Genomic DNA, 21,576 nt, shown 5'->3' with positions numbered 1-21,576 from the left:
AGGTCACAAAATATTAGAAACGCCTCCTAGTAAGATGCACTACACATCGACACAAACTCAACCAGGTGACTAAAATACTGTTAAATTAATACCTCTGTCAGAAGCATGATTATATTTGTTAAGGCAGAATTGTTTATTGTAATTTTAGCAGCAGTGTGCTAAATTTCCAAAAAAAAAAAAAAAAAAAAGCAAATCTTATATGAGCATTGATTGTTTCATTTGTATTATGTAATGCACAATATATACCTTAGACACATTTTGAGGGCCATCTGGTGAAGTGTGTATAAAAAGAAAAGTATGCCAATGCTAATTATAAGCTTACATCAAATAACACACAACACAAAGACAGACAGTTAAGCTTCAGTGCCTGAACGGAAGGAGATAACTGCACTATAGTCACCAGCAAACCCTCTATCACCCTCATATGGACTCCCCAATGTTTATAAATCAAGACATTAGAGTGATCCTCAAGGGGGAAATAAGGGGTTCTCTTCCTGCCAGCTGTTATTACAACAATAGAATAACAAGGGCTGTATATATGCGTTGCTCTGTGTCCTGAGCTAATTGTTGTTGAATTATGGAGACAGAGTCACCCAGATGTACAGTACATAACACAATTTTCTTCTCTGTGCTTTCAGGGCAAAATCTTGTCAACAAAAGAAGTTGGCTTCTTCCCAAGTGACGCCGTGAAGCCATGCCCATGTGTAAGCAGCCTTTCCTTCTTGCTCTTCAACATACCACTGCCTCTTAAATAAAATGGACATTTTTAACTCAAGGAAATGTTTCGCTCAAAAAAACACAAGTCGGCTGTTTTCATGACATTTTCTCAGACCATGTTATAGGTCATAAACACATTTCAGACCAGCCTCTTCAGGACTATGACGTCCGTAGTATAGATAATTCACTATTATCGCAGAACATTCTGTTGTAAAGATAACAGCAAATATGAGCAGCGTCTTTATTCGGGACAAAAAAAAAAATCAGCTTGAACACACTGCATGTTGGATTTGGTCCAAAATAAACTTAACGTATTTAGTTCAGTTGATGTTGGATGATGGTTTAATAGTTAGCAAAGCTAAAAATTGCATGTCCACTTTTGCCCATTTTTTGTTTGCTTCAGGTTCCAAAGCCCATTGATTACTCCTCTCAACCATGGTAAGTTTACAAATTAGCTTTTACTGCCTAATTAGATTGTCAATAGAAGGTAGAAGCCTTTCCTAAATCACTGCTCTATTGGATCGAACTAACACGACAAATAGACAGCTGTTTCCAGCTTCCAAATTGGTGAGACACATTTGTCACTGATAAAGAACTAAAGACTAAGGCGTTCTTGGTCTCATAACGGGGATTTTACAGCAGAAAATGGAGAGTTCACGCATGAATGGGAATGTGAAAGAATAAAAAATCTAAAGTAAAACATCTGTGTGCTTTAAAACAGTTCGGACAATTCTTTATTTTTGCTGAAACACATTTGGGTGGACATGAGATACAATGATGTCAATTGGTCACAGACTTGATGCATTTATCGTGAGCAAATGGTTTGCAACTAATCATTACGTAACTGCTACTTAGTTGAATCTATTTCATCTATTTTTTTTTATATCTGCTCCAGTATTTTTGCTCACGTAAAAATGTGCCGTGTTGTTACAAATGATGTGAGTTATGTACAGTATTTCTTACTTTTCAGGTTTGCAGGACCTATGGAGAGACTGCAGGCAGAGGCAGAACTCATTAACCGGGTCAACAGCACCTACCTGGTCCGCCATCGCAGCAGAGAGTACACAGAGTACGCCATCAGCATTAAGTAAGTCCCCATTGTTCAGTAATGCTGAGTCGGCTTTTAATGCTTTCACGTTTTAAAGACAGAGGGTTCTCTTCACTGTCAGCGCTGACACAAGTGGTTAATACAGCCAAGTGATCATTTTTGTTTCTCTGTGTAGCAAAACTCTGGATTAAACTATTTTGTAATTTTAGAAGTAGGTTGACACGACTAAACACATATGAGTGTGATCGCTTTTAACTACAAAAAGCACATGCATGTACATCAAAATCAGTGATTCAGTGGCTAAAATTTTATTCTGCAAAATTCAAATTTGATACTGTTATTAATCTGTGTCTGTGACTGCTAGAGCAAAGAAATCCCGCAGATTATTAATTTTCTTTATTTCCTTTTTTTGTATCAATCCTGTTGCGGAGTTTAGCAGGTGACTAAGAGGAACAACTTTACTACATTTTTGCTATACATTTGGCTGTGCCCCCTTGAGGTAATAGAAATTCAGTAAAACTAAAAGAATGGTGCCAGGTGGTATTAATTCTGTTTTAACAATAAAAGATTTTGAAAGGTGCTTTGATAATCATATAAATGTTGTTTGTGATAATGCTTGGCTGTTAATGTGTATTTGTGAAACTGGCTTCAAAGTAAATTACACTTCCCAGGTGTAGGGAAGCCTAGGATCAGAAAATAATTACTGCCCATTGTTGTTTTAAATAAAGGACAAAGACTACAAAGGTGAATAATCTCAAGTAGAGCAAGACTATGAATGACAAATATGAGGGTGTGGGGAGCCGTTCGAGGCACACGACCGCTCAGATCACCCATCATTCGCACGTCAACCACCTTTGGGAGCCTATGCATTCCATTATGGTATCACCATGGGGCCAGGGGCCGGCCACCGATCGATGGCGGTGATCAGAGAGGGAAATAACACTCATAACTTATTCAATGGCCCACAGGTACAACAACGACGTGAAGCACATAAAGATCCTGACGAAGGAGGGCTGCTTCCACATCGCAGAAAACAAGAAGTTCCGGAGTCTCTTTGTGAGTCCGTTTTTTCCTTTTTTTTAATGTGTTTTTTTTTTCCAATTCCACCACTGCAATTCATGACTAAATCATGGCCTTATTAATGAAGTGTCAAAACTTAAATTTTATTTTCGCAGTGTAACACAAAAATAACTTTAGATTACAGACATGTTCATGTTAGCAAACTAAATGATAAGTAAGGTGATTCCTAATGTGCATAACATACAAACAAAGATATTAATTTTAAAACTTTGAAATATATGTATAATACACAATAGTTAATGACATGCTTTAGCAAAAGCAATATTTTTACTGGTTTACTCTCATTTTACTGGTATAGGGAGCACAACATGCAATATATTGTGTGTATGTGGTTCATGGACACATCACCAAATAGATATTTTCCATAATACTGGATGTCCCCCCTTTAATTTATTCAGGCTTTTGTGTGTGTTCAGGAGCTGATTGAGTACTATAAACATCACTCCCTAAGAGAGGGATTCAGGAGTCTGGACACCACGCTGCAGTATCCATACCGGGAACTGGAGAATTCTGCAATGCATCGTCTCAACCGCTCTGGTGGCAACAGTAAGTACGCCTGAGGAGGTGTGAAAGAAAACAAACACATTGCACCTCAAATGCTTAGCACTTTTATTCATTCGACCTTTTCAGTTTTCTTTCGATAAAGGTCACAGCTTGACAATTGAAACGCTATTCAGAAAGGTTGACAGACCTGTTTTTTGTAGTGTGCAGTTCTGCACCTGAAGCAAATTAGTCACACTGATATGGACAAAAGTATTGAGACACACCCCTTATACAATTTAGGAATTTATCAATGTCAATACTACATAAAATAATTTAACTTACACTCTCATTATAATGCAGTACAGTTCTACACCACTGTAAACAACAATCACAATAATGAACATGTCTGCTGTATGAAAACTAATGATTTGATACAGCAGGGTATTATTAAAAATGCTTCCATGGGAGGCACAGTGACCGACTGATTAGCACATCTGCCTCACAGTTCTGAGGACCGGGGTTCAAATCCGGGCCTCGCCTGTGTGGAGTTTGCATGTTCTCCCCGTGCCTTCTTGGGTTTTCTCCGGCTACTCCGGTTTCCTCCCACATCCCAAAGACATGCATGGTAGATTGATTGAAAACTCTAAAATCTCCGGTAGGTGTGAATGGGAGTGCAAATGGTGGTTTGTTTATATGTGCCTTGTGATTGGCTGGCGACCAGTTCAGGGTGTGCCCCTCCTCTCGCCCAAAGATAAGTGGGATAGGCTCCAGCATACTCGCGACCCTAGTGAGGATAACCGATACAGAAAATGGATGGATGGATGGTTTCCATGGGAAGAAATTGGCTCCTGTTGACAAAGTAAAGCTCGTAAACTAATGCATGGTTGCAATGTTTGATGTGGAAGAAGTTGTCAGTCATGAACTGAGCCCCCTCATCTTTTATTGGTGATGTCTAACTTTAATTGGGCACAAAGGAAAAAAATTCTCAAACATTTGAATAAAGTGGCCACAAACTCCACATTTTTATTTATTTTTACCTTTTGTAGGCCAGGTGTCCAAATACTTTTTTCCGTATAGTTTCACACTGAAAATATTTTTTAAACACATCTCACACCACCGCTTTGGTTTTACGTGTTAGTCAGTAATTCATCACAACAGTAACAGTAGCATGTCAACTTTCTGACCACAAGTAGCCCGATGGAGCAATGTTTTGATGAACGAGCAGTTCTGTGATCTGACACTTTCTCTCCGCCAACCCTTCAAACAGTGTTCCATTTGCTCTTAACAGTTTATGCTCCAACCCTGCATCTCGCTATACTGTTGTTTCTGGCTCTGCTGATTTCTCTGCCCACCGCTCAGTGCTTTCTTCATCCTTTTCACAGCGCTTTAACTCACCTGGGAGCATCTTCACACCGTTACAGTAAAAGAGCTGCACAGCTATTTGCTGTTTGGAACAGTTCATTCTCCACTGACTTTTATTGTTTGTTTTTTTTTGTTTTTTTTTCTTGAGCTCTGTGTCTCATTAGATTTGACAACAGTATCTGCAGTTTCCAGACCACCAAATACTACAAATAAACTCCAAGGGAGTTAAATTATCTGGTTAAACCTTCAGTGAACTAACCAAAGTGATGGCAAATATATTATCTGGGCTTTGTGGCCTACTTGCCTCATACTCATGTAATTCCAAAGAGGCAACTACGGTAAATAAAGCGATTAACCCGTGCATATAAAAGCTTTTTTTTTTTTGGTCTTTTTTTTTTGTAGTTGTAGAACACATACAAAATCATACATGCAAATCAGTCGCCTTTCGCCGTTTTGAACTCAAAATAGGCCAGTTTTTCCTGGAGGGTGGTTCGCCATCGCTGACGTCATAGACTGTTTCGTATTCCTTGAACACTGGCAGCTAGATCCATTCCACACATCCACCATCAACACACAGATGTAATTGTGAATATTACTCCGCGAGGGACTAATATGCGGCCTGAGGTTCCGCCTGTGCGCTCGAAATCACAGGAGTTGACGAGACCAGAAAAAAAACTTCCGCCGCTTCTGCTGTTAATAAGTCACGGTACTTTTTCTCCGTTACAATGACCTAAATGTCGCTCGCTACTTTTATTTCTCAATTATTGCTTATTTATCAACTATTTCGTGCGCGAGACTACGACTTCGACTTCCGCATCGGGGGCTGGTTGCGTCATCCAATTTAAGCGCTAGTGACGTTTAAGTCTAGTTCACCAATCAAACGACACAAGAAAGTCACATGATCTCACACAACGTCTACCATTGGGCTTCTCGGACATAGATATTGACACTAGATAAGCCTGCTCCGCTGATCGTCGTGCGTATGTGGCGGCCATGTTGGGAAGGTCGTCGTTACCATGAAGGCAATGGTGCGCTATTCTTGTTTACATTTAGAGAAACAAAAACAACAGCTTTCATGTATTGTCGTATTTGTCTGGCAGTGTCTGACCAAACGTGGATATTTCAGTTCACTTACACCTTGAGAAAACACCGTGCAGTAAACTACAGATGTTTTTTTTTTTGTAGTTTTGACTGTGCATACACACGCACAGCAACATCAGAATTTGTACATTCATATTTTGTATTTATTATAATTTTTTTTATTGATGTTGATGCTGTAGTGAATAAAAATCAGAAGTTACTCACTATTGACTCAGTACTTGAGTAGTAATTGTACTTTTTACCCTTTCTCAAGTAATTTTTTTTTAGGACGACTATTTACTTTTACTTGAGTCACATTATTGTCAAGTAACAGTACTCTTACTTGAGCACAATATTTGCGGACATCCTCTATTGCTACTCTTACGTTTAAGCAACATTTTTGCTCATCAGAGCAGCCAGTGTTGCGCTGTTCTATTGTATTTTCACGTTGAGGTCCTGTGGGTCGGGGCCCTGGTTGTGGTCCCCAGTGCAATCACGAACCACACGTAATATCGGCGACAAGAGCTGATCCCCGAGTACATTTTGTATTAATTAGGAAACATGGCTACAATGATCTAATTAGTTTACTGATCCATCCATCCATCCATTTTCTGAGCCGCTTCTCCTCACTCGGGTCGCGGGCGTGCTGGAGCCTATCCCAGCTGTCATCGGGCAGGAGGCGGGGTACACCCTGAACTGGTTGCCAGCCAATCACAGTAGTTTACTGATATTAATGTTAAATGTATTAATCGACGGAGCGCTGTTAAGGATTATGTCACAACACAGAATGAATTAACTTAAAAATATTGTTCTTAATATTTTCCCGGATGATGCATTTGGGATTAGCCTTTGAAGTTGGTAATAGCAAAAAATGAAGTGAAACAGACAATGATTTTTGTCAATTCGTTTCCAGAATGAGAGTGCTTAAAGAGGAGGAGGTGGAGATGGGCCTGGCTCAAGTTGAAGGCCAGAACAAAAAGCAAAGAAATGGGGCAAATTTAATTTTAATCTTAAATTTGTACATCAACATGTACTTGAGCGGTGTAAATAGGTTTTTCTGCGTGAATATTTGTATATATATATTTTTGCCTTATTGTACCCTTTTAAGTCCTCCAGATTGCTTGATTTATGTTAAAACCAAAAACATTCACTGACCCCCCCCCAGACCCCCCCTAAAATATATATTTTTTGGTCACCTTTTTCATGTCTTTGGTGTTTGCATGTCTGAAAATAGAAGCCAAAAATGTAATCCCTGTAGGTTGAAAAACACTTCTAAAAAATGACTGATATAATAAACATTGAGTTTGTAATGATAAATATTAGTTGAAAATTGAACTGGGGTGACCTTGCCTTGATGGCTATCATTCAAAATCTATCATCAAACTCCTAAATTTACAATCAGAATTACAAATTGCACAGAGGCGAATATTCCCAACGCATACCAATGCAACATTTGGTACTTCAAAGTTGACCAGATATACTGTACTGTAGTTTAAAAATCAAGAGGGCTTCCACTTTGAAATACAGTGGAACCTCGATAGAACAGACTAATATGGGCGGGGGATCGTCCGATATAGCTGAATGTCCGTTACATTGAAGCATTTTTTTAAGCCATATGTACCCATATTACTGTACAGTACAAAATTATTGTTTCATAGGTTTTATTATTATTATTTTTTTGGCAGCCTAAAACGCCCACTACAGTACAAAGTTATTGTAAATACATTTTAAAAAAAGCTGGATAATGTTTTGAAATTTTCACATTTTTATCCAAACTTACCACGTCAGTGTGCTTGGTCATGCTGACGTTGCTGACGTACAGTACTCATCATAGGCGAGTCGCTATTTATGAAACTTAACTCGTAACTTGCAAAAACAGAAGTTCAGTCATAGAATATTTCGGCCTCCGTTTGACCTTATGGAAAATGGAACTTTGTTTTTCACAGCCAAATTTTTGTTTGAAATGACACAAAGATTTTGCAGAACATTTTACCCGTCTGGCTGTTGCTGCGGGTTGAGTAAGGATTTCTTTTTCACCCATCTATGTTCTCTGTTGTTTTTTTTCTTCTTGTTCCCCACAGTCCTGGCAGGACCTCAACACAAAACAAATCGTACCTTTTCTAACACTGTTATTTTGCATTTGAACTGCAACATATAATGGCTGTTTATGTATGCAAATGTAGTTTCTTTTGTCAGTCATTATCCGTTCTCACTTCTCAGAGTTTAGGGCTGCCAATTAGGGCCTGAATGAAGAAGAAAATAAAATGCACTAAGATTCTTCTCTTTAGTGACTTGGACGAGAGCAGGTGTTGTTGACATATCTTTGAACAGAGATTTTAATGAGATAATTTGTGAGTGTTACCATGGTGACACTCTAAAAGGTACAAAACAACAATCCTTCAAATACTTGTGAAACGCCTGGTACTCTGCCATTGTGTAAATAAATGCATTATTTGAGGAAATAAGGTAATTCTATATTTAGCTCCACGTGTTAACGCATACCGAAATTCAAATAAAATGTATATAGATACCTATGATACCCAAATCCTTAATCTCTAGTTAAACGTTGAATGTCGATATGCACTCACTGGCCACAACATTAAGTACACTTGTAACCTCAACGCTTCTCAGTGCTGTTCATCCATCCTTACATCCATCCATCCTTTTTTTCTTTTCTTTTTTTTAAATTCCGCTTGTCCTCATTGAGGTCATGGATGAGCTGAAGCTTGTCCCAGCTGGCTTTGGACTAGAGGTGGTGTACACGTTGGACCGGTTGCCCGGCGATTGCAGCAGTGCAGTTCATGGAATGTACAGTTGTACACTGTCCAAAGGTTAGGGTTATTTGACTGTAATTTCAGGATGAACTTAAAATGAACTTTAACTTTTACAGGTGAACTTAGTTTGACCTTCTCCAAACATTTGAATCCACATGTACAACTAAACTTTTTGCACAACTTGCTGTTCTCTAACAAGGAGCTGAAAATTCACCTGTTTTTGATCCATTAATTAGCCAATACATTTTTTTCTCTTCATCCTGCTATTCACATTTTGATTTTGTCATCATGAGACCAAAACCTAATAATTGATCAGCAGTATCTCACCATTTCAAGGCTTCAAACAGGGTGTTGTCAGAGGGAAGTTACCCCTGAGCTCAGAGTGTCATCAGCAAGTTGCGACAGAGACTGGAAGAGTCACAGACAGGCCTATAAATGGAAGTCCTTGAAGATTTTCATGGATCAAACACCTGTTGTGAATTTTGCCATTCAACTCAGTAAGTTGTGTATAAAGTACTGAAACACTGAATATTTCATTAAGTTCACTTGTAATAGGTATAGGGCATTTCAAGTTCATCCAAATCTATCAAACCTTTCTTTGTAAAGGCAGTATTTTGCAAAAAATGTACTTTTATAAAAGGTCCAATTACAGACGTCAAACTTCGACATGAAGTCTTGCATACTGGACCAGCATTAATTTCCAACATATTTGAGAGGTGACAAACCAGGCTTTTAGATGTGGCTTCTAAGGAATACTACTATTAATTTACATCCATCCATCCATTCTCTATACCGCTTGTCCTCATTAGGGTCACAGGTGAGCTGTAGCCTATCCCAGCTGACTGTTTATTTTTGTTTTACTTTTAGGAGGGCTTAAAATTCCTTGTGAGCGGGATGTATTTTTATTTCTCACACTTGAGTTTATTTTAGGAGAAGTAGACATTTTTTTCTTTATATTGCTGTGGCAGGCAACGCCAGGTGGTAACAAAGCTGTAAGAAAAAAAGAAAAAAAAAAAAAACATCAAGAGACTATTAAAGATTCAGTTGACTGTCTGCCTTTTCCGAAAAGTGCGCTTTGTCGTTCATCCTTTCAAAAGTCCGTGTTCACCCCACATACGCTGCTGCCAAGCTGTGTCTTTCAAGCAATGCCAGGGGAGAAAAAAAAGCGACATTCAAAACTCTACGTGTGCGCCACACACCAAGCAACAGTACCCATGTTGTTAAACCAATATCTGACTTATTTCTACTTGTGGTAACGTTTTATTCATCTCAAGCCCGTTTATCGCTTCTGAAAAAAGACAGCATGCTGATGATGGTCACATTCTTGGCAACATGACTGTTAACAGATTGGTTATTGCTCAACATGCTTTTTAAACAATCCCAGACTCTGGATTTAGTCTTTTCTAATGTATGTGTTGATTTCCACTTTCTTCAACCTGTGCATGAATGCTAATTAATGCTTTGTTTGAGTTATTGTGTACAAGAAGAAGGCAGGGCTAATTTGTAGCCAATAGACTGAGCTGGAAAGGGTATCAGTGCCCAGGCTAATCTAAAATACGAATGAATGTTCCCATGGTACGATCTCACCTCAAACTTTGGTCGCTGATTAGATTTCATCTCTGTGCTGTGTGTTTGCTGTTCGTTTAAAACCGCTCTGCTCATCAACCAGTGCACTGCGTCTTCCAGTGTGGTTTGCAAAAATAAAACATTTAAAAAAGGACTCAGCCAAAATAAGCACATTGGATTCTGATGTTGCTTTTATTGTCTGTTTGAAATGGACGGCCGTTCTTCCTTGTGCCGCTTGTACCTGTACTCTGTTAGAGGTTGCTGAGATGTCTCTCAGCGGGCTGATTAGTAGTCATTTCAAAAAGCAGAAGAGCTCGCCGCCTCATCTCCCTTTATAGCATACCAATAACGCGGGCCAGTTAACTTGCCAGCAAGTATTGTTGAGGACAGCATGTTTCTCATTAAAGTGCAGTCATTTATCTGCCATTAGTGAGGACAAATGTTGACTCCTCTGTAATGATGAAAAAACAACTGACTTGTACTGTAGTTGTCATGCAATGTTTTTGGCCAATTACATTTAGTATACACTTGTCGGGTACCCTTGTACCATCTAATGAGAGCCGAATTAAGAGCTGTTATCATAAAATACAGATGATAACCCCCCACACATGTGGCTAAATGGGGTAACCAAAATATTAGAAACACCTCTCAGTATGATACAGTGCATATTTACACTTTTGCAAACTACAAACACCATAAAAAAATAGTGAACAAAGAAAAAAAAAGGATGGATGATGTACTGTATCAATAGCATAATACATAGAAGTAGTCATATAGAAGTGATACAAAGTACTGTACTATAAAAAGTTAATTATAAAATCAGGTATTGAAAATACATACCGTATTTTCACGACCATAAGGTGCACCGTTTTAAAAGGCGCAGTTACGGGGTCTATTTCTGATTTAACACATACATAAGGCGCTCCGGATTATTGGGCGCAGGCATGGTAAACTATACGCTAGCTTAAAACATACGGTAGCATGCATGCACGCTAAAACAATGTTTTTAAAAAGGCAGCGGGAGCAAAACTGAGTTCGATAGTACTTTAACAATGTACTCACGTTAATTTTTGATCAATCCTCATCCACAAATCCATCAAAGTCCTCATCCTCTGTATCCGAAAGCTGAGCAAGTTCAACATCAACCACGCCAGGTTCCCTCTCGTCATTGTCGGAGTCAGTCTTGTTGCTGTGCGGCTCCTCAGAAATGTTGCCGGCTTTTACGAAAGCTCGAATAACAGCGCAAGCATCCACAATCCATTCACAAATTGTGGCGTAACTTGCCCGACGCTGCCTCCTAGTCTTAGTAAAGCTGTGTTCGCCATCTTTCATCCATTGCTCCCTTGCCGCTCGCAACTTCACTTTGAACGCCCCGTTTACACCGATGTCCAGTGGTTGGAGTTCCTTCGTCAAGCCTCCCAAAATGATGGCAAGCTCCGAGTTATTGCCCTCAGTCGAATGGTGACTATAGAGACGCTTCACCCGGCTGTTCTTTGCTCATTAATCCATTGCTCAAGTTGGTCTTCCAACTGGGGCCACCTCGCCTTCTTTCCACGGAATCTCAGCTTCGTCTTCTTGACTTGGAGAAGCTCATTTTCCTGCTTCCTCCACTTGCGAACCATGGATTCGTTGATCTTGAATTCTCTCGCGGCTGCTCGATTCCCATGTTCCTCCGCATAACTGCTAGCTTGCAGTTTAAACTGTGCTTCGTAAGGGGGTGTCTTCGTAGGTGCCATTTTCGGGGGACCTTGGCCAAACCGATGTTGTTTTGCACCATGCACATACCGGCACTATATACCTACTGGGGGCATGCCTTTAGCGTCCTCTTTCACGCGCAGCCTTCCCCCTTTAACGTCCGCATGCTGTCCTCAGTCACGTTCGCCGTCCTCTATTTAAGCAGCGTGTCGGCAGGAAAATCTCCCAGTCAGTCAAGGGGAGCGCTCATCAAAGTCACACAACAACATTTACAGATTTTGGAACTCCGTGCACACATAAGGCGCGCTGCATTATAAGGCGCCCCGTCCATTTTTGAGAAAATCTAAGACTTTTAAGTGCGTCTTATGGTCGTGAAAATACGGTACATGTATATATATATCAGTGAAATATAACTATACATCTATAATGAATACTGAATCCTCTTTAATACAGCTTACAGTAGATTGTGCAGGTGTATCTGATGTTGTGGCAGATGTCAACTTTTTTACACTTTATCCCAGATTCACTTCTGCCATATTTTCCATGTCAACATTCTTATGAACTACTTTTAAGTTGTTTTTCCCTGCAAGGTGCAAACAGCACAGGACTGAACTTCTGGAATTGGATCAATGCTTGTAGCTTCTTTTTTGAATAGTGGAAGACTGTGAATAGTGGAATACAAATGCTGTGGGCCACAGCTTTCTTTATTTCTCATGTGTCTGTATGATAAAGACACTGTTCGTCTTTTTGAAATAGAGAAATGTGCTCTGTTGTCATCGCATGCTTCCACAATGTCTCAGAAAAGGCAATAATGATATAACAAGACTGTTAAACATGTCTTTCGAGTGATTTCTTTCGAAAATGTGCAAGAGTTCAAATTATATTATAACTGAAGTAGAAACAGATGAAGCTCTGTATGTTATGTAAGTCCTCTTTCAGGATCCACACAGGATTTGTCTCTGCATTTCAGGAGTGTATCTTTCTTTTTAACACCAATTTGGGAAAGATTGACCTTTAAATGATCGAGGACAATCGTAGTTTTATTACAGCAGAACACCAAATGGTCTTATGAAAATTAGATGAATGTTGAAAGAGTCATAAACTTTCCATCTGTGACTTGTAGAACATTTCCAACCTGAGGCTGTGTTTTGTTACCTCTGAAAACATTTTACTTTGCTTCTCTCTTTCTCTCCACCTCTTCCATTCCCTCTTCCCTCTTGCATCCCTCCGCTTCCTGCTTGGCTCGCCACGCCATAGCCCCATTGCTCTGCAGCCTCTCTTTTGTAACCCCCGCCGGCTACAGCTTTGTACCTCCTTCCTCTGCCCCCTTCTGGTCAGGTACAGGTAGTACTTCTCTTTCTGTGTCTGTCTGTCTGTCTGTCTGTCTGTCCAACACTATGTCTCTGACAATGAACCGCCCAAATCTTGGCCATAAGTTCCGTTTTACGCACACTATTTATTTATTTATTTATTTTTGCATAATGAACACGAAACTAAATATTGGGACACCTGACATTCAAGAATGTAAGTAAATAAGGAATTTGTCACGCTTTTGTAATTATAACAGCTTCCACGTGTCCAGGAAAAAAAAAAAAGATACAAGATTCAAGATTTTACTGGTTTGTGAGCTTTGTGTTAGATGGGATGTGATTGATGTCAGGGGTCTTAAGTTGGTCCACATTCCATTACCTTTTGAACTTCTTCAAATCCTGTATTTTCCCCACACATTTGGGAGCAAGAGCCCACCCCCCCCCAAAAAAAACAACACCAACTCAGAAAGTTGAGATGAACTTGCCACACCTCTTAAGTGTTATATATTTCTAACATTGCTGCCATCCAGACTGAATTGTTTTATCCAAAGCACATTCAACTAAAATATATATTTTTTTACAGCCAATTTGGGGCTTTGCAACACATGTGGGGCCCGGTGTGCTGTGCTTTCATCCAGCCTTGAGCGTGTCTAAATGGCAGTGCTGAAAGAAAGCATTTTTGAACCTACACACTACGTGGGTGACTGTACCCCCGTGTGTGCACCTGTCAGACTGAAAGGTGGAAGCGTCCAAACACACAGAGCACCTCTATGTCAGATATTCTATCCCCACGACCATAGTTGTAAAGGTCTGACATTCCATTTCTCCATGTCAGCCTCGCTCAGCTCGAGACAACTCGCTCTCTGGAGGTGTGAGAGAGCCAGCAGGGCAGACGGGCGGGAAGGAATAGCACTAACTAGCTACCCTGCTCCACGTGTCTCTCATATATACTGCTTGACAGGACGTCTATTCTGCACAAATGCCGTCAGACCAGCCTTGTTGCACTGCAGTATAGTACAGAAGTTAACAGTGATACCAGTAATTCCCTGCAGCCAGGGAGCTCTGCCACATTGGTGCGCAGTGAGAGATCATCAGGGGTGCCGCAGGAAACTATCCAATTTCACTTCATTTGTCCAAAAATTATTATTTATTTGTTCAGCTACTGTATCTCTACTAGTGATGTTTAGTGACAGGCAGAACAATTAAATACTCTTGCATTAGATGGCACAAGGTACAATTAACCTAGCTTCCAACTGTTGCCATTTATCCAACAGAATAAATAAGTCATGGCTTCCTGCTATCAGCTTTGTGTTCAATTAAACAGGCCCAGATTCCAAACTGAGTAATTCAATATCAACAAGATCTTCATTATTTCATTGTTCATAATTCTTTGGATTTTTTTAAATTTTGGTGTCGTGAGCATGTTTTTTGTACAATAAACACTTGGTAATAAACATGAACCACTGTTTTTTTTTTTTTTAAACAAAAAAAACCTACTATTAAATAATTATATCAGACTTATTCTGCAGATGCAGATCTAGTTTTGGAACATTTTTCATTATTTTCTTCATTTTTCTATAAGAACAGATGAAAGATTTCCAATATAGGACTTTCATAGCACTAATTACTGGGGGTCCTCTTTTACTGAGTTCCGGCAGTGAGTAACCCGTATTTGTATGCAGTTAGGGACGTGTTATAGTCTACACTTACCTATGGTAACAGAGTAGTTCAGTCATAATTACTGTACATATTGGTATGAAAATACATAATACGGTGGTAACTGAGCATGCCCTCTTGTGCCACGTGACGTTTTCATCCGCTGGGCGCCTCTGGTCTACGAAATTACCACCACCCGTCTAACCTGCCCCTAGCGCACAATTGCAGCACCTGCCACACCAGATTTACGCCAGTCATAAAAAAAGGGTCCTAAGTCTCTAACTGAGCGGGTCTTCCTATGCTGCGTGGCGATTTTTTTGTATACGCTGCTGTGCAAACTTGAGTTCATTGCAAGCCATTCGTAACCTCATTATATACCATCCGAAAGCAAGAAACACTTTGAATTAGTGACTAAGAATTGTGAGTTAACTTTTCCAAGGTCAAAAAGGTACAGGCATATTGCCAAGCTGTTAAAAGGATCCAAAGGCAGGACCTGAGGGTAGCTAGTGCAACCAGTGGCAAACTATTGCACGTTATATAGAGTTAACTTTTGTGAGTGTAGCATCTCTGAATTCCACATTTCACCGCAAATAGAGAAACATTTACTGTGCGAAAGAACAGCCTTAGCGGTCTTTGTGTGTGTTTATGTGGCTCATCTTTTTTTTCTTGAAAATGATTATTTCAGTAATAATACTAATTATTTTTCTCCGTATTTCTTTGTGTCTTTCTCCAGTGTTTACTCCGAAAGTAATTGGCGTGGCCATTGCACGGTACGATTTCAGTTCACGTGACACGCGAGAGCTCTCGCTGGAGGAGGGTGACGTAGTGAAGATTTACACTAAGTCTGGAGCCAACGGGTGGTGGAGGGGCGAGGTCAATGGCAGGGTAAGTGGCAGAGCGAACACATCCTTCAAGGCTTCCTTCAAGAAGATTGTCTTCGAAATACATTCATTAATACACATACATTGAATGTATTTGAGCATACATAATCAAATGATCCAACATTTTGTTATTTATTTATTTCAAAATAACATTTTTTTTTTTTGTTAACCATTTTGTTCAAATTGGTCCTAGTTGTTATATACTGTATATTCGTGTTGATGATGTTGAGATGCAGTTAAATATCTGCCAAAGTGTCTTACTGTATAATGTTAGTGAACTTTATTATCATGCATTTTTCTAATTTGTCCTGCATTTTATGTAAATGTGTTGCCTCTTTAGGTGTGTAATTGGTGCAATAATGCACTGTATTTTTAGTAGAATTTGTGTTCTGATGAAAATGTTTCATCAGTGACGGTTGTGCATTTAGCACTTGGTGTGGACTTACCTGACTTAATCGCCCTCTTACTATGAGCACTATCAAATTTCAATATTTATTTAATAACATCAACATTTTAAATAAAATACATCATACTCACCTGAGATGCTCACTACTAAATGTGTGCGGATCGCTCAAGATGTGTTTTGCTCGTCCAATTTGGCTTGCTTTGACTTAACCATTCAGAGGACAAAAAAACGCTGATGTTATTGTTGTGGCCCTCTGAGGAGCATTTGAAATCTGATTGGTCAAAGAAACAGTCCCAATGCTAAAATACTTTGTTACAGTGGCCAGCATTACTGATTCTGAAGGCACTGGGCAGATTATATTGACATATAGAGGCTTAAATTTGATAGGGCAAATAAATAAATAAAAATGACATTGACATGTATTGGAAGCCAAGAGAAATGCTACAAAATTGTTGCTGACAGCCCACCATCTGCTAACATCCCACCTTTCCCCCCTCAGATTGGCTGGTTTCCATCCACATATGTAGAGGAAGGCGAGGAGTGAGCTGACCAACGAAGAAGAGTGAGACAAAAGAAGAACGAAGTGAGTCAAATCAATAAGCTCAGAACCAGCGGACGCTTGTTGCTTTCATCCATCCGAGACCTTTAGGAGCAAACCAAAAAAGGGCTGCTGAACACGGGTGACGCAAAGATGGCCGGCCCCATCCTTTCCGCTTGGCTTAGTGTGGCTAAGTAACTCCACCGTCTACAAGTAGCAGCTTGCCTGTCAGCGGGGCACGCGGGCTCGCCAGACTCCGAGCTATCCATAATATCCCACACCTTTCTGCCTGAACCAGCCACAGACACCCTTGCCCAAATCCCACCTGTTTCTGCTTGCCAACTTGGCGGGTGCAGACATGTCAGAAAGCAGGAACTCAGACACCATTCATGCACTCATACCTACATGGGAATGGAATCATCCAAGCTGGAACACCCACACTGTCATTTTTTTTTTTTTTAAAGTGTATTTTTCATCTCACATCCTCTTCCCATTTTGAAGAAATTTCTGTGGTGTTGACCTTGCCTGTGTGTTTGTTCCACTAATGCCGGTGGTTATTGATGACTCGATGGCCCACGCTGGCGCAGCAGCCACCCCTCTTTGATCGCAATCGCCGCACTTCCACTCATACAGGAGATGTAAGATAACGACGGCGTCGGCGCACAGTGCCAGCAATTGATGGCTCTTGTTCCCATTTTCCTCTAGCTGCTCACATTCTTTATCTCCAGCACAGACTCTCGTGTTTTCGCTTGTGTCGGCCGTTAGCGATCCTCTTGCTTATCGCTGGCAGAAGCCCATTCGCGGGAGGCTTTATCTTATTGGAGGTATTACCGGCCTGTCGGGGAGAACACGCCACACAGTCTGCTGGCCAACTGACCCGAGAGGAAATCAGACCTTCCACTTAGGTTTGGTTTTAGCCATTTTGTCATTTACATGCTTGTTCTTTCAAAATATTATTCAAACACCTTTGCAATACAATATGGAGCAAAACATTAATAAGAGGCCGTACACTTAAAATAATTTAATTAAAAAAGTTACACTAATTTAATTAAAAAAGTTCTGCTCCTTCCTGCTTTTGTACCCTTCACACTTGAACTATACACTAACATATAACATACCGTATATAAAAAAAGTGTAATTCAGTAATTATCAATACGATCTATAGACTGTAGGCCAAACAAGACTTCTCCACAAATCTCAGACAGTGTAGACATATTCAATATAATATTTAAGGATGTATAGGATGTTTAGCTAAGGAATGTTTTAATGATTCAACTGGACATAGAAATTAATGGGAGTTCAATATAAAGATTTTATACAGTACTGGATATAATGTTTGAAAATAAATATTGTATTTATAATAAGGTTTTTTTTCAAAGTCAGTTTTTCATGATTCATTTATTGGCATTTTATTTTGATGTGACATATTGTGATGCAAAAGATACACCCCAATTGGGTTGATTTCAACAACATTTAAGTGACCTTTATAGAAAACACTTCACTTGGGTAATTCTGTATTTTTTACACATTCATTCAAATTCCTCTGTATTGCCATTAATTGTCATTAATGCCAATGCGATGTTCCCTATTTTGAAAATTCCTGGATTTTTTTTCAACCCTATTTAAGGGCTAAACAGAGTCATGTGATGATAAAAGCAGACAATTTCTATCATTTCAAGTTGGTATTTGGCTACATTTTCTATGTTCCCCCTCATTCCACAAATACCAGCTTTCACACGCAACTACGTGTGAAATGTTAAAAACATCACCGCTCTTTTCACCTTTTTTGCTATAAGGAAGCTTTTTGTTCGAACTCACAGGAAGGCAAAAAAACGCAATGTACATAAGATACTGTAGATTATTCAGTGCACGCATCATCACACGGTCCAGAGGTGACATTGAGGCAGAGCCACTTGTTAGTCAGAAGTCAGAGACTTTATGTGATGAACAGATGGACTCCGCCTCTGGAAACACACCTCAGGGCGTCGTGACCTCAGGTGTGTGAGGCTATTGCGCCACTAACTGATTTTGCAACATGCACAATTATTTGTAAATTAGGCTGTTCCCTCATTATTAGAGATGTTATATTCGGAAATGATTAATGCAGACAAAGTCACTTCACATCATTATGCCATATGAATGTTTTTTTTTTTTTTTTTTTTTTTTTTTTTTTAGAAAAATATACCGCAAAATACCACTAGATGGAAGCCTCTTTCATTTCTGGGCGGTCACCTTCAGTTTGACAAAGTTTGGAGATGACATCATCAGTTTAACAATATTTAAAGTGGAATTTAAACAAGTCATTACAGGAGAATGAGCAGGAACAAAATACATGCTTTCATTTTATTTTTTTATTTTTTTACATTCATTAGTGTAAAAAAAATCCATTCCAGAATAACCATGTCTAATAGAAACTCCTTCAATATTTTTTTACCCTTTTGCTTAGCTTCCTTTATCAGCCTGCAGATTCCAGAAAGTCAAAATTCTTACTCTTTCTCGTCGACCATGAAGAAACAGACTGTCTCAGGAGACCTGGAGTGGGCTTCTCTAATGGCAGACTGTGGTAATCCACTCCCACTCTGCCCCTCTGCCCAAATGAACTATGACGGCGTAGTCATTAACAAGTGCACGCCCTCCTTCCAACAAGTGTGCTTGCAGATATTTTGAAAACATTTTCTAAAATTTCTTTGCACTGGAAGAAGCCTCAAGGGTACCCGCGATCTAATCATGACACCATCTCTACACATCGGCGACCCTGCTGCATCCGTCTCTCTCTCGGTTTCTCTCTCGCTCGTCCTAAGTCACGGCGTTACCCTTTCAGTCCCTGCCAATCCTTTCCCCATCTATTTTTAATCTAATCTCTGACCACCCATTTTCACTGTGGATCCTGTGCCCTCACATGATAGTCTGAGGGCTGTGTGGTGTGGTGCTTCATAACCAACCAAAACAAAATGTTTTAGAATGGAATTCCAAAATTGATTTTACATACCAGCTCGTAGATGCCCTTCAAACGTGATCTTTTTTTCACCCAAGAAATCCTCGCCAAGTCACCCTGTGTTTTGTGTATGTTTTTGTGTGTGTGTGTGTGTGTGTGTGTGCGTGTGCATGTCTCAGTGACTTTTCGGTTTGTATGTGATGTGCTCCATGTTATTGAGCCAAAGATGTACTGTATGCTGTGTTTACTGTACAGTCGATATTATTGTCTTATACCATGGTACAACCGCTGTGGCCTAAATTCAAAACAGCTCAGGCCTGTGTAGCATTCCCCTGTATATTTTTTATTGTACCATAATGTAAAATATGTTTATAGTATCTAATAAAAATATGTTGCTTACTCTAATGTGGTGTCAATCATTCATGCGGCACTTAAGATTCTTTCTATAAATTTCTAATGTTTAAATGTAGGTTTAGCTAGAAAATAGTGTAAACATTTGGTTGCCTTTAAATAATGTTTTATAAATAAACTAAAATCATATTGTCATCATTTTAACGGGACATCTCACTTTAGATAATACAATAAAATTAAATGAAAATATTTTTTTTTCTTTATCAGAAAAAAAATTGCCAAATACACTTAGTAGCTGTGAAGTATTCATTCGATAGATTGTTGTAGCTTTAGAATAGATTGTAAAAAGTTCAGGTTCTTTCTTATTTCTTAATTCTTATTCCCTTCAAAATCTCAACACTGGTTTTTATTCTCGGGATAATGACATTGGTTTTCCTTTAAAATATATCGTGTTGCATTAAGCATTTAGACAATTTTAGTGTTTTGAAGAGCGAAGATACCTGGAAATAAATGGTCCTGTTGCATCAGTGCCATGGACAGCACCAAATGAACGCGTCCCTGTTGCAGTCAAACCCACCCATGTAACTTTACACACCATACAGTTGCATTCAAAATGATTCATCGCCCATTGTGGAAAATAAACTCAGGATGTTACTACTTAAATAAAGCGGGTATATAACGAAGGTTGTAGAGTTTGCAAATACAGTAAGTGTAATTTGATTGATAAAAAAATGTATGGCTTGATGTTACTAGAGATATTTAATCTTTAGTACCATCAAGCTATCCATTTTTGTTATATAAAAATATAGCGCTTGTCCTCATTAGGGTCACAGGTGAGCTGGATCCTGGTTGACTTTGGGCATGAGGCAAGGCACACCCTGGACTGGAACCCAGCCTAAAGTCTACTGAACACATAGCTTCAAAACTGGACGCAATGTGAATCCCGTTATTAAACCATATAACGTATGGGCTAATTTTATTTGGTATTGTATATACAAATGATGATGAAATGTAATGATTCTCCATCAGAAGAAGCTAATATGAAGAGTTGGTCATGTCAGTTTAGCGACAGTGATCAAATGTCAGTGTCGTGGTGTTAGACGTGTGTTCTTTTGCTATTACCGCCACAGGACTTAAATAACCTGCAGTCAGTGGGGTGGCTGTTTCTCACTCGCTTGTTGTCTACTAAGTGTGAATGAATGTGGGGTCTAAGAGTGTCTCTTGTGAGTGTCATCATGCTGATGAACCATTTCGTCTCAGCTACCTACAGTGAGAACACATAGAATACAGAAGGTTCTGCATGAGCATTCATCCTATCATAAAAATGTGCGTCTATTTAGATACAGACCATTATGAATGTCGACTGTTTGTGTGCGGGTGGGTCGGGTGGTGGTCACTTTGGTCATCTGGGGCCTTGTTGCACAAGACTGAAGCTGAGGCACCAAAATGATCAGTGGATTTGTGCTGCAGCAGCCAGTGATGCCTCCTGTATCCACCAGGCGGACTGGGCTGGGCCATTTTGGATCACACTGGTCCACTTCCACCTGAGGCGGGACCAGCAGCGAGACAGATGGCTTGTAATATCAGGTGCAGCTCTATCTACTGGATCCGGTTGGTCATCGATTCATTTTGCCCCATATTTTGTTTATAGATTGAGTTCAAATCAGTTGAGTAACGATGCCGCTATTAACTAT

General features: G+C 39.6%; 1 protein-coding gene across 3 annotated transcripts in view; it reads left to right on the top strand.

Annotated features, from left to right (window-relative positions):
* LOC133470254 (guanine nucleotide exchange factor VAV3) overlaps positions 1-19,930 on the top strand; it is a 75,786-nt gene extending 55,856 nt beyond the window's left edge. For 2 of the 3 annotated variants that reach the window (XM_061758406.1, XM_061758405.1), the window contains 8 exons: positions 639-704; positions 1,121-1,155; positions 1,688-1,804; positions 2,734-2,821; positions 3,262-3,391; positions 13,063-13,143; positions 15,505-15,656; positions 16,558-19,930. In XM_061758406.1, coding sequence (XP_061614390.1) covers positions 639-704; positions 1,121-1,155; positions 1,688-1,804; positions 2,734-2,821; positions 3,262-3,391; positions 13,063-13,143; positions 15,505-15,656; positions 16,558-16,602 — 714 coding nt within the window. In that variant the 3' untranslated portion in view covers positions 16,603-19,930. The remainder of the gene's footprint in view (positions 1-638; positions 705-1,120; positions 1,156-1,687; positions 1,805-2,733; positions 2,822-3,261; positions 3,392-13,062; positions 13,144-15,504; positions 15,657-16,557) is intronic. The other variant, XM_061758407.1, reaches the window with a different exon arrangement.
* The last annotated feature ends 1,646 nt before the right edge of the window (positions 19,931-21,576 follow it).

Source organism: Phyllopteryx taeniolatus, chromosome 20 (assembly GCF_024500385.1).
Source record: "Phyllopteryx taeniolatus isolate TA_2022b chromosome 20, UOR_Ptae_1.2, whole genome shotgun sequence".
NCBI classification, from domain to species: domain Eukaryota; kingdom Metazoa; phylum Chordata; class Actinopteri; order Syngnathiformes; family Syngnathidae; genus Phyllopteryx; species Phyllopteryx taeniolatus.
Note: the sequence above shows the minus strand (reverse complement) of the source record. Positions and strands in the feature narration are given on the sequence as shown.